Raw genomic sequence first — 16147 nt, forward strand, 5'->3', positions numbered from 1 at the left:
GGACCCTGGTCTACTTTCACCTTTCATCCCTGACATTCCACGACCTCGAGCAAACCTCCCGTGTCTCTGCCTCTCATGCAGAGTGAAAGACAAAGCCCTCCAGTGGTTTCAGGCCCGACTCCTTGGGTGCCCGCTCTCTCTGGCCACCGGCCTGGCTCCTCCAGCCCCTGGCCTCCTCACACACAGAGCCACTTGCTCCTCGGCGTCTCTGCACCTGCTGTTGTCCCTCTGCCTAGAATCTCTCCCTCTGAGAGCCGCTTGCTAGCGACTGTCCTCCCCTCAGGGCCGCCTAGAGGCCTTCCCAGGATGTCCCAGAGAGCAGCCAGCCACACCTGCGGGCTGCCCAGGCCTCCTGCTTCGCTTCTTCCCACACCTCCCACCGCCCTCCATGCATACGCAGGTACCAAGTCAGCTTCTCACTGACAGACTCCAAGAGGACAGGGATTTTGTAGATCCTTCTATCCCCAGTGCCTGGCATAGAGCAGATACCCAAAATAATTTTCAGCAAATTAAAAACTGTAACAAATTATCTCAGGAATGACAATTTAAAAAATAAGCGTTAAAGGCTGGGGGGTTGCTCAGTGGTAGAGCACTTGCCTAGCATGCGTGAGGCCCTGGGTTCCATCCCCAGCACCACAAATGAATACATAATGTCAGAGAAAAAATAGCAGTAAATGTAAGTAATGCGTGTTTCCTCAGAAAGTAAAAAATGGAATGGATTCCACTCTAAGGTATGTAACCCAAGGAACTGAAAACAAGAGCTCAAACTGATACCTGTATCCCAGAGTTCATGACTGCATTATTCGTGATACCCCCAACGTTAAAAATCCAACCTCCCAGAGGTGAATGGATAAACACATGTGATATTACACACAAGAGAATATTATTCAGCCCTAAATAAGGAGATGCTGACATTTGCTAGGACATGGATGAACCTTGAAGACATCATGCTGAGTGAACAACACAGTCACAAGAGGATCAGATACTGAGCAGCCACTTGTGGGAGGTGCTGAGGGGAGTTGACCCTACTGTCAATCACAGGAAAATGATAATGGCCAGGGGTGGGGCCTGGGGAGGAGTGGGAGTTCTTTGATGGTGCAGAGTTTCCTTTTGGCAAGATGAAATAAGTGCTGGGATGTGTGACAGTAACAGTGGCACAACAATGTGAATGTACTCAAGGACACAGAACCACACACTTAAAATGTTTGAAACGACATATTCCATGTTAGATATATATTATTATTATAATTTAAAAGTCCCTCGTACTCAATCACTGGAAAATTTTCTAATTGGAATAAGCTGAATATGTAAATCTATTTTTTGACAGTAACTCTTATGAAATCAAAGACATACCAAGTATTTCTGATTAGAATTTAGCATCTGAATTGAGAGGTCTTACAAGAGGAAAATACACACCAGAGTTTGAAGACTTAGTACCAAAAATGTAAACTAGATTATAAATAACTTTATAGTTATTACATGCTAAAATGATATTTTGGATATATTTGGGTTAAATGAAATATATTATTAAAATTGAAGCAAAAGGAGTGGAGTTCTGACCCATATTGTCACATAGACAGGCCTTGGAGACCTTGCTAGTTGAAATAAATCAAACACAAAAAGACAAATACTATATGATTCTACTTGTGCAAAAATATCCAGAATAGGCAAATTCATAGAGAAAAAAAGGACAGAGGGTGAGTTTCTATTTGGAGGGATGGAAAATGTTAGAAATAGAAAGTGGTACTGATTGAATAATACTGCGTGTGCTATTAACGTCACTGATGACAAATTTTAAGTCATATGTATTTTACCACAATTTTTAAAAAAAACACACCAGGAATGCAAAAATAAAAGAGTAAAATGCAAAAGATGATTTTTTAATAGTGTAAGAGAAGAAATAAAGAACTGAGTGATAGACCCTGTGTGGTTGGAAGGACAAGGACCCTTACCCTGGGTTTGTTCTGAATTTCTGGATCTGAAGGAGGTTTCCCAGGTGTGTTCCTCAGATCTAGACAACTCTTCCTTGGAGAAAGGGTCCTGAGAATAAAGTCTTCCACTGCAGAATTCCCTGGACAGGCTTTTGGTGCTAGCTCACTGTATTTATGTGTTATAAGACTATGGAGGAGAGCAGGCGGTAGACCAGGTGGCCTGAAATACGGTGCCTGCCATTGAGGACTCTGAGCAGGCTCTGAAGGGAGAGTGCACTTGGCTTACTTTCCAAGAAGCTGCATGTGAACCTGCAGTGAATAACTTTTCATGTAACATCATTTGATATATGCTACATGAAAGATCACACACAAACACTACGGTGTTGCTAAGCTAGGTTCAGTAGGTTAGGTGTATTAAATCCATTTTCCACTTAGGGTAATTTCACCTTAGCTATGACTTTATAGGGATGCAAATGCTTCATGGGTTGAGCAGCCTCTGTACTATTATATTTACACCTCTCCCCTTATGAACATACTTCTATAACTACACATACGTTATAGGTTTTTTTATTGGTATATGTTAACGCATTATATAGAAAGCTGGTAACTCACAGCAGAACTTCTTACCTGAACTGAGAATCACAGGGCCTCCCACACATATCTTTTGCAAAACTCATTTGCTGAAAGATCAAATATGAAAATACCCAATTGCTTGAGCCTGTGGGTATTTGGTTCTCCTGAACACAGTTTGATCTCTTTCTCAACCCTTATTCTACCTCCTCCCCATTTCTTTCACAGACGTTGACTGCTAATGAACATTTGTACTCCAAACACCTAAGCTTCTGCTTTTGAAGAACTCAGCCTGTGACAAATACCTATTTTGTATAAGGCATTATCCTAGGTGTTGGGGAATCAGCAAAACAAGAACTCCTGCCCCTATGAAGCTTATATTTTTATGGAATTTCTAGAAATACTTTTGCCTAAATGATAAGAAAATGTTATGTAGCTAGAGCAGCCCCTTCCACCTTATTCCTGTCTCAAAAGACAAATGTGATGACTGGAGCTACAGCAGCTGCCTTGTAACTAGAGTGACAAGCATGAGAGGAAAAGTTGTCTAATTCAACAGTCACTAGCCACATGAAGTATTGAGCACTTGAAGTCTGGCTAGTCTGAATTGAGGTGAGCTATAAAACACACAGAGTATTTCAAAGACTTAATATTAAAAATGTGACATACCTTAGTAATCATCTTTTATATCTACAACATGTTGAACTTATAACATTGTGTGATATATTAGGTTAAATAAAATATATGCTTAAAATTTATTTCATCATTTCTTTGTATTCTTTAACATGTGACTTCTAGAAAATTCTAAATAATTTATGTAGCTCACATTATATTTTTATTAGACAGTACCGGCCTAGAGAATCAGAAGATATAGTTGCCAAACCTCTAGCCACCATCTCTCTCCTGACCTCTTAAAAAAAAAAAGTCCCTATTTGTTTTAGGTCAAATTTTCAGTTACTTGCAGCCGAATGCAATCCTTGCTAATGCAGCAGAGGGGAAGAACCTCACAGTTGGACCAGATGGACTGCCCAGGACCTACCCTGTGGCAAGAAGCTGAAGTCATCCAGCTGCAGAGGTAAACAGATGTGTTCACACCAAGCGGAAGAACTCCCTGCCATGGAATAAACTGATCTTCAAGACTTTTTTTCTTTTTTTTAATTGTGGAAAACAAAAGAACAAAAACCAAAAACAGCAGAGCAAGAGCCTCCAGTGGGAAGGGAGGGAAGCCAGGGTCTGCCTTCCGTGGCGAGCAGAGTGTTAAACGGCTTCATGGCCTCCTTTAGCCCCGCCCAGCACACACATTTATTTGGATAATCCCGGCCAGAGATTCCCAGGGGCCTTATGCAATCCTGGGTGGGCCAGGAACTGCAAGAGGGTTTTTGTTTTTCTCCAAGAAAAAGGAAGCCTGGGTTTCCAGCCTCAGAGGCCCATTGGCTGACTTCCCAGCCCTCTTGAAAGTTCCATGAGCTGCCAGGCGCTAGTCCAGGCCCAGGCAAGGCTGTGGTCACCATCGCTACCCCACAGGGAAGGATGCTCAGGGACCAACACTTAGGGGCAAATGTGGATGATCTTATGCAAGGAAAAGAGGACGGGTGGGTTCCATGTCCTGCAAGCCCACTAGCAGGCCCTGGGAGCAGCAGGGCTCAGCCAGGACAGCTCCAGAAAGAAGCCCCCGACTGACCAAGTTCATTCCTCTAGCACAGGAGCACCTTGCCTGCAGGGCCACTCCCTGTGCCAACAGAGGCTAGACATGGTCCCTGTCCTCAGGAAGCCCACAGTCATCCCTGTGGGCACTGACCAGCCCGTTAGCCATAGGGCTAAGGAGCTTGTGAGTCCACTGTGTCCCCAGACCCAGAATGAAGATGGGACAGGAGAAGGGGGAGGAGGTGACACTCTCTGAAGCTGAATCACAAAGAGAACAAGCCAGCCAAACCAGGCTCCTGTTCAGAACAAGCCACCCACAGGCTGTGTGGCCAGGCCCTAAAAGCTCCCATTAGCTGATGGAATTTTGAAGAAGAATATAATTGCATTCAATGTGATACAGCTCTATTTCTTTTAAAGAGCACTCTCCTTCACTGATAAAGCAAGCTTCTTAACAAAAGCGTGTATCTCAAGCCACCTTGTGAAGCATAAAGCACTCTGCAAATCTTGGGTGGTGACAGAAGTCACACGTTGCTGTCACAGAGGTGGCAGCAATTTCTACCAGCTGCTGCTGGCCTGCTTTGTCCTCAGGGGCCCATTCGAGGCCATCTGCCCAGGCTCCAGGCCTCAGAGGGGGTCCATCCACGCCCACTCACGAGGCCAAGGACACCCAAGAGGCAGTGTTGCGGTTCCTGCCTTCTAAAGGACTCTTGGCACTCCCCTGCGCAGTCAGAGGGAGCGTCCACCCCAGGGAGAACTTCAGAGTGCACAGAACTGTTGACTCCAACGTGGGCTCACATCGACTCAGAATGCCCACAGTGTGTCTAGACACGCTTCCTCACAGGTAAAGAAGCATGGTGAGGAAGCCTCCAGCAGGCTGTCGAAGAGGGCATGAGGCCGGAAGCAGTCCAAGCAGTTAAGTAAGTTGTGGCAGAATCATAAAATGGAAAACCATAAAAGCCATGAATAAAGGGTAAGAGTGATACAGACTGAAACAAGCTCCAAGACAAATTTTTGAGTCAAAAATCTAATGTGCAGAACAAATGTAGATAGATATTTCCTACTAAAGCCAGGCCTGGTGGGGGCATCTGTAGTCCCAGCTGCTTAGGAGACTGAGGTAGGAGGCTTAAGTCCAGCAGTTCAAGACCAGACTGGGCAACATGTGAGACCCCATCTCAAAACAGGGGGGGCATTTATAAACACACACAAAAAACACATAGAGAGACCTGGAGGAAGGCCAGGAAATGATGTAGCAGCTGCCACAAGGGAGGATGGGGAATGGGGAAAGAGGCTTCTTTTCACTCTATATTTTCTTATTCTACTTGAATGACTTTTAATCCTCAGTATGCATTTTGGAGGATTTTGTTTTGTTTTCCTCTGGGGTTGTTTGTTTGTTTGTTTTAGTGTCAGGGATTGAATCCAGGGGCCTTCAACCACTGGGGCATATCCTTAGCCCTTTTTATTTTTTATTTTGAGATAGGGTCTTGCTGCATTAATGAGGGTCTCACTGAATTACTGAGGCTGGCTTTGAACTTGGAATCCTCTTGCCTCAGCCTCCCAAACTGCTGGATTATAGGCGTGAGCCACCCCACAAGGCAGCATTTCATTTTTATTTAGTTTGTTTACAAAACTAAAAAAGTAGTTGGATGTGGGGCGTGGTGACGCACACCTATAATCCCAGCAACTCTGGGGAGGCTGAGGCAGGAGGATGGCAAGTGCAAGGCCAGCCTTAGCAACTTAGCAAGACTCTCAGCAATGTAGTAAGATTCTGTCTCAAAATAAAATAATAAAAATTTAAAAAGAGTTAAGGATATAGCTCAGTGGTAGAGTACTTTCCTAGCATGCATAAGGTCCTGGGTTCAACCTTTAGTAACACACACACACACACACACACACTCACAAACCCACACACACACGCATGCACACAGTAGTCAAAAATGCAATCGTTACTGTAATCCACTTTCTTCCCCACAGATACCAAAACTCACAGATGCCCAGGTCCCTAATATTAGGTGGCACAGTGTTTGCATATAACCTATGCACATCTTCCTGCATGCTTTAAACATCTCTCGATGACTTATGATACCTTAAAAAATGTAATGCCATGCAAATAGTTGTTATACTGTATTATTTAGGGAATAAAGACAAGGAAGAAAGTGTGTACATGTTCAGGACAGATGAAAATTTTCTTCAAGTGTTTTTGATCCAGGGTTGGTTGAACCCCTTTGTAGAACCCATGGACACAGAGGGCTGGTCGTATATTCACAAAATGAACCGCAGTGGATCTGGAGGAACTCCAGCCTATGAAGACAGTCAGATGAGAGTTTTTTCCTTCTCAGGGTAGTACTGTTAGGATTTGGACTCACTGGGGCTCCTGGGTAATGCCCAGCACCCACACTCATGCAAACCCACGCTCCCCATGAAGCTGCAGAGGCAGAGCAGTAGTGACTCCAGCCGCGTCCGGAGCCAGCCTTGCTTAATGCACTGGTCGGCAATCCGCTGTCACGTAGGTGGATAACCCAGAGTTCATCTCCTCTTATTGTTCCATGAATACAGACTCCACACCCCAGAGACCAACCTCTCCTCTATCGGTTGTGAGTACAACGGTCCATATTAGGCAAAGTGGTACTTGACCTGCCTCGACCAGCACAGCCTCAGCAGGTGACCTCAGAGGCCAGGAATGTCAGATAGGCTTCTCCAGGCCCAGAGAGCTGCTGTCTTCCACTCCCAGTTTCACCCCTTCCCCCCCAACACCCTCTCACCCTAACTCTCCACCTCCTGCTTTGCTCAAAGGCGGCTCTGGAGCTCCGTGACCAGTTGGGCCGTGAGCATGGACCACATGTGGAGGTACTGCAGTGGCAAAGCTGGGCGAGGGGATGTTCAGGAGCCAAAGGTGTGGAGTGAGCTCGCGGGATGCTCACAAAACACAGACACACCCCTCTAAAGAGACAGCTAAGGGTCTCCATCACGTTGGCGGGCCCCAACCCCGACGGTGACAAGAGTTCATGAGTCACTTCCTGCAAGTGCCCCTTTATGGCAGTGATGTGCAAAGCCTCCCGTCTAATGATCACCTGTGATCACTGAGCAATGCCATGGAAGGTGGCAGCCTGGCCTGGACTGGTGGGAGTGTCTACTCCACGAAGAACTGGGGCTCCGTGCTGATGATGGGGTTCCTCCTCTTTCCAGTCCAGGACCCTCTCTCCGCTCAGCCGGGCCCCAAGAGCCCTTTGTCCCTGGCATTCTCCTGTCCTTGCATTCTGATCTCACGCTCTCGCCCACTCCCCACACCCACACCCCTGCTTTCCCATTACACAAGCAATACCCTCCCTAAGATAGATCTCTCTGCCTGTGTTCCGTCAGCTCTGCAAGGCGAAATCCGACTGGTCTGTCAAGCCCCACATCACTCCTCCTCTTCCAGGAAGCACTCCCAGACTACCCCAGTCATGGTTAGTCACTTGTTTTTCTCTACTCCCGCACACCAGTGTGCACATCTCTTACTGCACATGCATTATTAACAATAATAATGGCTAAATGTTTGCTGATCGCTTATTATGTGGTAGGCAACATCCTAAGCACTTTATGAAGATGACCTGATTTAATCCTCACCATAACTCTAAAGTAAGTACCATTCTTATCTTCAGAGAATGCCACAGAGATATTAAGTAACCTGCCGGAGGCCACAGAGCTATTAATTGCCTGTTAGATACCTAGGGCCTGGCACATAGTGGCTACTTAGTATTGAATAATTATTCATCTCAGGAATTACTAAATCGGTGAATAAATGTGAAAATAAGTAGATTTCTGTTTCCATTACAGAAAGCTCACGTGGGAACCGCTCCTTGTTCATCTCACAAACCATCCTTCCTGCCTGATGACTCGTTAAGGTTTCGGGCACTGCTACCGGATGAATGAGCAAAAGAACCCAAGAGCAAACCAAGGAAGAGAGTCCAAACCCCAGTAGAGTTGCTTGCTGGCTCCAGCTAAGGAGCTTTAGCTTCCTGGGGCCCTTTTTGTTGCCTGTCAAATGCAGAGAAGGTACATCCTTCTAAGTTCCTCCTAGCACTAAAAGTTTCTAGGAAAAATGAAGAGACTGAGATTTTGTGATAGGGCAATCCCACACCAAAGACGTCTCACAGGTTCTTCTGGGTTGCTTCCCCAGGTAACATTTCCCGCTTGGATGTGACAGCTGATCCAAGTGTTACTCGAAGGCAGAGCCAATCTCTGTCCTGAAAGAGTTAACTTAGCTTGATCCTTGGTTCACCCCATTCTTATCGAGTCACACCCAAGAAACGTAAATGCGGGGTGTGAACAAGACAGCTCTGTTTATGTGGGAAGACAGAAGCCAGGGAAAGAATTATTAAGCACCTGATGAAACTCTCATAAATAAAAATCAATAAAGAACAATGATCCCCAGCTGGATTATGCAACTGGCCAGGTTCGAGAGACCTCCTAAGTTATTCTCTTGTCTCCTGGCCCCTCTACCAGAGCCCTGCTTCCCTGAATAGATGCTGGTCCCCAGTCTCCCACCACCACCATTAGCACAGGTGCTTGTGAGCACATATACACTCACTGATGGTATGAACGCCAGGGGCCTGGTGAATACTTGAGAAATGCCGAAACCCAGATACACTCCAGATGGTGTTGAGAAGTGTCCACCTGGGTGCAAGGTAGGGGTCTGGTTGGATTGCATTTCAGTATTCCCACCCAAACTGTGGCTAACCAGAAGCTTGGCTTTATGCCCCATGCCTGCCACACCTGCAACATCTGGCTTAGCATTTATGATCAGCCACATGTATGCTAATGCCCAGCATTTCTTGTTTGACTAATGCTAATCACATGCCACTACACCAGAGGAAACCTAAACCTTATGTATAAACAAGACAGTGTCTGTTTGTGTGAAGAGAGACCAAATCCCTCTTCTGGGGTTGCGCCTCACAAGAAGAAAGATAAGCACTGGCCTTGGAGAGCTGGGCATTAATTATCCACACATGAATCCAATATGGGCAGGACTGGACCACAACCAGAATAAGCAGTCACTATAGAGGATGTCTGTGCCTATCCCACACCCCTACATCCTTGGGGATCTGTACCTCCACATCCTCGGGGACCTGATCCTCCCTCACCTCAATTATGATTCATGAATGGTCTGCTAATCACAGTAGCCAGTTCCTCTGGCTTTGACCATCATAAAACCAGCAGTGGGTCAATCACAATGCTCCCTGAGATTTTTTTCAACTTTGAGCTGAAAGATAAAGATTCCAGTCTCTTTGGGTCATGAACCTACAAATATATGAAGCAGAGCTTACCAATGAGGCTTCCTGTCTACAGCAGGAAGGAATGGAACCAACACAGAGCAAAATGTTGAGAGACAAAGATGGGAGGAGGGGGGATGGGAATGACTTTGTATCTGGGCCGCCCGTCCTGTGAGTTAACGATTTTCTCGTTTTGTCCAGTTAGTTTGAGCTGGGTTTCTGAAGTGTGCCACTCCAGTGACCTCCACAGACACTATCCATACTCACGGTGCATTTCCAAATGTATCTCCCACTCTCAGCACCCCGGGTTTTAATGAGACAGACTATCACCCCTTTGAAATGTCTTTGTTCTTCCTCATAAGAAAGGCATAAACATTCCAAGGCAAGAACCACTCTTACTCAACATCACAAACGAGAAGACTTTTCCTTTCCCTTTGTATCTCAGGTGCCAACCACAAGATGCTAGGACTCTGCCACTTCAAGCCATCAAAGCTTATAAAACGGGGGCTGGCCAGACAAGCCAGGCAACACCCTGCTGGTGATTTTTGAAGAGGACATCCTCATGGTGGACAAGCTTCTGTTCATCCCCCTGCTGGCTGACTGCCTGGGAGGAGCCACCTTCAGATCACCTAGGCAGACCCACAAAGGGCTAGGTGTGTGAGGCCATGATATTTCCTAATAAAACTGTTCTGAAAACCCTCCTGGTATAGCGCCACGCAGTTGGGCCACTTGACTTTTTTCTATGGGACCTTTGTAATTACTTAATTTGTTTGTTTAATTTTATCTTGGAGGAGAGTTGCATGTCAAACTTTTTTTTTTTAAAAAAAGAAAGCTGCCGCATACAATCACTGAGAAGAGTAACTCTGAAAGCTAAAAACTTTCCCCTCCTTGAACCTTGAAGGACTGCCTGGGGATAGGAACCATGAAGGCACAACGAGGAAGGGAAGCCTGAGTGGAAGTTCGCCCAGGACCCTGGTCCCCCCTCTTCTCCCCTCCCTACCCAGCCGTGTCTCCACCTGAGGCTGGAACATGGCAGGCACTACCTGGTGGCTAGTATGTTTGCTGCTTCAGCCTGATGGGATGCTCTTCCTATGTCCTGGACAGTTAGTGTGCCCAGGCTCGGAGGAGCTTGGCAGATGTCTCCCCAGGGCAACGGAAAGCAGCCATATCCCACGGTGGACTCAACAACTCCTCGTCACCAAAACAAAAACATAACAGTTCTGATTGCCATGGAGAGTTCAATCCCCTTGTCCTGGGATTGGCACTGACTGGAATTCCAAGGGCTCTGACGGAGCTACCTCCTGAGAGGTCTAAATATGGCACATCCAATCTCAACCCAAACACATGGGCTGGACTAGTGCCCAGGGCTGAGAGCCCCCACCGCCCCACCCAGGGCCAGCTGGCAAGTCTTGACTTCGAGCTGCCTGTTGAGTGGTGGGCATTTCGGAGATGCCAGAGATGTGATGCTGTGGTCAGCCCTGCAGCCTAAAGCCAAATGATAAGGGACACTATTATTTGTGAGGGTTAACTGCGAGTGCAATCCTGAGCAGAGAATGCATGCAGGGAAAGGAGGGAGAGAATACAGAGGTGTCAGGAGGGAGGGAAAGAGGGAGGAAAAGGAGGTAAGGACCACAGACCTACTTCTTAGCCAGCTCCTTAAAAAACAGGGGATCTTTTTTTGCTCCTGGGGAACACCTCTTTAATCAAGCCTCTCCATGGAATTTAGGGCTTAAGCCCTGGAATCAACTGGAACGAAGATGCCTTCTAGTCGTGTGACCAATGGAATTGGTTTTTCAGTTTCCACATCTCTAAAATGGCCCAAAGGACTCCTGCAAGTGTGCAGTGCGATCATGGATTTAAGCGCCAAGCACACAGGAGTTGTTCCATAAATAATGGCTGTTAGAGGAGACTATGGCCATAGTGGCAGCAGAAGTTGGATAAAAGCAAAGATTTGCTTCAGTCCCTCACCTGGCCTTTGGTTTCTCTCCCTTGGAAAGGGTACCACAGGGTGGCTGAGGCCACCAGAATAATGTGGAAACTCCCAGCCAGGACAAGCTAAGCACAGCAGACAAAGGAAACCTTCTGCAGAGCAGAACAATAAAACATTCACGCCCACATCTAGTCAGAACTTCAAAACAGCAGAATGGCCACTGCTCCTTAACTCCCAAATGTCAACCCCCGGGTCACCCTTACCTTGGTGTTCATGCAGGACTTCCCTCGCTTGTATTCTTTGTGGGAGCCACGCTTGTCCAGTTTGTACCACAGGGCTTTGGCCTTCCAGGTGGTCACCTTGGACTTGAGCTTGGAGTAGAAGTTTCTGTGGTCCAGAGGGTCCAGGTCCAAGTGTTGGGTGAGGATGTTGAAGGCTTGGAGGGTCCCTTTGCATGTGGAAGCCTGGACAAAGTTCTCAAACACCTGCCCGGCCTGGCTCTGCTTCTCATCCTCATTCTCCCCCATGGTTCAGGAGCCACGCAGAGCAGTGGTGTGGCAGGACAGAGGGGATCACCATGAAACACCCAGAGAAGCGTCACACCTGCAAAGGTGGGTGGAGACAGAGGTGAGGTGCATGGGCAATGAGGGGAGAGTGGGTGATGGGCACCAAGAGGAAGCAATGAAATTCCTTTAAGATACTAAAACACTCATCTTCATTCATTATACTTAGTGTTCAGCCTAGACCATCTTTGGAAGGTGTACATCATACCCCCTAACCCAGCAATGATGTCTTGCGGCCAATCTCTCTCCCCAGTACCTACTCACTCCTCTCCCTGGCTGAAAAGAAACAGATTGCGCAAAGCTATATATACCCTGACTCATGTCAACAGTACCTGGTCAATCTTGCTACAAGCCAGATGGCTCTGGAAATAGTGACTAGTGTAAGGAAAAAGCCAGAAAAATGCACTAGGTTTAATACCATGGAAAACCTACTGTTCTTGGTGCAGCAAGTTGATTGGCTAATAGGAATCCAATCTAGCCCCATGACATCAGTGCATAAGCAAAATCCCAGAGCATGGTCCTCTCCAGGCCTCGTGAAAGTCCCACTTGGGTTCAGACATGAACTTTAAAATCTTTCATCATTAGTTACCCAAGGGCAGGTGTTTTCCCCCAGACAAGTTACCAATTGCAATTTCTCAAACCTGTTTCTGGAATCTGCTGGAAGCACACCATTCACCTTAGTCAGAAACACAGAAGACAGAGACACATGGGCCTCCCCTTTCCAATGGACAAAAGGAGTCTGTGCTTTGTAAGGCCAGGCTGAACTGGCTGGGACAAGTGCTCAGGCTGATGGAAGGGAAAATTCGATGGGTGTTCACTCACTTCACAAAAATAGCTTGCCTGGGTTTTGGCACGGTTACCTCTCCCTGTACCACTCTAACCTCAGGCATTTCTTAGGAAAGTCACTGAAGTTTCAAAGGAACGAAAATAAAGTAGAGCTGATTTTCCAAAATACTAGCTATTTTGTTGGAATCCAAAGCTAGTGCAAACTGGCCAGTGTGGAGGGGCAGGGCCTGGGCTGGACAGTGGTCAGGAGGGCTTGTGGGGTCTGTAAACAAGAGGGCTTGCCAGACTGAGCTCTCCAATAGGGCTTCACACACCCCAGAACATTTATACGGGTACATTTGGATCATAGGTTGGTTTACAATATTAAGAGTAAGGGAAAGTGTGCTTCTCATCTTCCCTCATCTCTGACTCATTCATTCGGCAACCACTGCTGGAGGCTCAGGCAACATGCTTGGGGCTGGGGATAGAGGGGTAGCCAATGCAGGCTTAGACCCGACCTGGCAAGAAGACAGGACCAGAGAGATGATGACAAGACTACAGGCAGGTGCTCAGGAGCCAGGGCAGCAGGTGTGCAACAGAGCTCGAGGAGTCCAGAGGGGCCCAAGAAGCTCCAGTCCTGTGACTGGGAGGATTTCACTTGAAGACTAGGGAGTGACATTCCAGACAAAGGAAAAACGAAGTGTGTACGTCAACTCCCCAATTCTGGAAAGAGCTGCACAGTTGCAGAATGACAGCAAGTTCCAGGGGTTGACAGTCCAGAGAAGGTGGGTGTTGGGAACGTCCAGGACAGGTCATGGAGTGCGTCCCCTCTAGGCCTAGGAGCACCGACAGATGGTGTGGGACCCTGCCCTCCCTTCCAGCTTCTCTGGGGAGCGTCCAGTATGCCTGGCACTGTGCTCAGCTGAAGGCAGACCAGCATACACTCCTGGCTGGCTGGCCCACCTCGACCAGGCTCCAGGCCCAACCTGGGGGTCCTGGCCCATGCCACTCAACAAGTTCCACAGGCTGGGAGGGCTGGCTCTGCAGGACTCTGCCTGGCCCAGATGAGACCTGGATTCCTCTGTGGATGCTACCCCAGCTCCTTTAATGTCCACTGAGCTCCCTTTGGCACCCCTCGTGTAAACACTGCCACCTCTGGTGTCTCGACTTTCCCCCACGTGCTGCACTTGCCACCCAGAATGCATAAATGGAAAGCCAGACTCGTTTGCTTTTCTCAGCATATTAACATTCTCAGGCTTTATCTATCTTTGGATCTACTTCTGTGCCAGCAGGAACAAAGGACGCAGTGGCTGGCTGAGAGCTACAAGGCATTCAACTGCTCCCCTGCGGTCCTTTCCAAGGATGGCCAGGTGGCTCTGGGGCCTTGGGAGCTGGGGTCCATGGCCTGGCATGGCCCTTGGCTGCCCACGCAGCCTCGCACAAGCCGCACAGGCTTTGGGCCTCAGTGTCTTCTTGTATAAGAGATGGATGATGATCTCCACCTCGATGGCTGCTGTGAAGAGGAAGAAACTGGAGGCTCAGCCGTGCGCTCGGGCCTGCCGCAGCTTCCCAGGCGGACTCGTATCTGGGGGATGCACCAGGCTGAAAACCAAAGTGTGTAAGTCAACTCCCCAAGTTGCCAGCTCCTCCGTGGTCTAAAATCATGCCCTGTTGGGAGGGATCGAGCCCGATCTGACTCCCAGACAATAATTTACAAACTGGAAGAACTTGTCTCCTCCCTCCAAAGAAAAATGCACAACTTAATCTCAGGGCTCCAGTGGAGAAAGAGCCAAAGGTGGTGCTGAGGGCTCCGGGTGGGCGTGAGAGCTCCGGGAACCTTCTCTTATCTAGGATGAGATAAGGAGAGGTGCAAGGAGATGGCCTGACAGGAGGAGATAAAGGCAGCCTTGGACATGTACCCCCACAGCCTGTACCAGGCTCAGACCTGCCTCCCTTGATTCAAAGAGTCAAATCTCAACCTTTAAAATCAGCTTGCCAATTTAAGTCAGAGAATTTAAAGATGATGCTGACATCCGCAGTGGGTAGCTTGCCCTGTGGGAAAACAGAACATTTAGAGTCAGAAAAACCTGGGTGGGAATCTGATTTCAAGCACATTGAGGCTGTGTGACTCTAGGGGAGTTCTCTCACCTGTCTCAGCCTCAGTTTTCTCATGTGTAAAATGGGAACAATACTATTTGCTTTCTAGGGTGGTAAGGAATCAATGAGGTAAGGCACACAAAGTATTGAGCTCCTGGCTGCTACGTGACAACAAGTACTCATTACTATTCTTCAAGTGGCCCAAACACACTCAAACCAAAAGGAAGGGGAAAAGAGAATATGATTCATGATAACTTCACTGTTTCCCAGGTGAAGGAATTTGATAGACTTTAAACCCACAGGACAAGTGCTTTCAATCATAAGACCTGAGTTCAAACGCGTTTCCTCACCATGTAGCTCTGGGCAAGTCACTGAACTTGGGAGCTTTAAGTTCCCCGTATGTCAAGTGGGGAACCTCATGCAGTGTGGTCTTGGTGAGGAGCTAAAGACACACAGGGTGCAGGGTGGTGCCACTAAGGAACTGAAAAGGCTCAGGAGGACTCAGTGGGCCTGAGCGTCAAGTTTTCAGAGACCTAGGGTACTGCTTCTGGTGGGTACCCTTCCCCTGCCCCCAGAAGAAGGAGGTCAAGAGTGTGTTAGCTCAGAGGACCCTGGGTGGCTAGCTGTGGGTGGACAAGTCTTGTTTATCACCAGCCGGCTGCTGCCTTTTTGGAGTTTGATATGTCTTAGAAATAGAAGCAATTAGGCAGAAGGATGAAAGGTTCTGCATTTTCTGGGAAGAAACAAGATGTGATGCTGTAGTTTCCAAGAATAGGTTTGAAGTAGTTTGGGTTTTGCCAACTGGAGTCCCTTATTTGTGGTTTCTCTGTTCCCCTGCCTATGTGACATCATGAGTCACAAAGCTATTCCCTGCCCCTGCCTCTAGCCACTACAAATAAGATTCAAAGCCTCAAACTACAGGTGACAGTACTGGTGATGGGCTCAGCCTATGGCATCTGGGAGACAAGTTCAAGGTTTGTGCAATCCCTGAGCCCCTCTCAAAGGGAGTGACGGGGTCTCTGGACCCTAGTTTTGCCTCTGCACTCACATTTAGCATTATACCTTCTGCTCCACCTGAGCCTCATCATCTGCCAAACAGCAGCAAACAGTGTGACAAGGCCTTGGGAAAATTATAGAGTTCCATAAAACCTCAAGGAGTTCTGGGGAGGGACACTGGGCAGAACCTTTCCATGAGGAGAAAGCTCAACCCTCAATCCCTTGAGGGACACAGACAAGATCTGTTTCAAGGTCAATGCAATCTAAGAACAAAGTCCTCTTGCCTACTCACACCTGCTGTCTCCCAGGTCTGCCTCCCTAAAGGACCTTGGGAAGGCTCAGCAAGGGAATGGGGTGTCCATTCTGCACTCGCAGGGGGTGGAGCACGGACTGACAGCTCGCTCT

General features: G+C 47.7%; 1 protein-coding gene across 17 annotated transcripts in view; it reads right to left on the minus strand.

The window, feature by feature from the left end:
* Positions 1 to 16147, minus strand: part of MICAL2 (microtubule associated monooxygenase, calponin and LIM domain containing 2) — a 207883-nt gene that overhangs the window by 152046 nt on the left and 39690 nt on the right. For all 17 annotated transcript variants that reach the window (XM_079102657.1, XM_079102656.1, XM_079102662.1 and 14 more), the window contains exon 3: positions 11585 to 11924. In XM_079102657.1, the coding sequence (XP_078958783.1) occupies positions 11585 to 11848 (264 nt within the window). In that variant the 5' untranslated portion in view covers positions 11849 to 11924. The remainder of the gene's footprint in view (positions 1 to 11584; positions 11925 to 16147) is intronic.

The sequence above is a fragment of the Sciurus vulgaris genome (assembly GCF_902686455.1).
Source record: "Sciurus vulgaris genome assembly, chromosome: 11".
Lineage (NCBI taxonomy): Eukaryota > Metazoa > Chordata > Mammalia > Rodentia > Sciuridae > Sciurus > Sciurus vulgaris.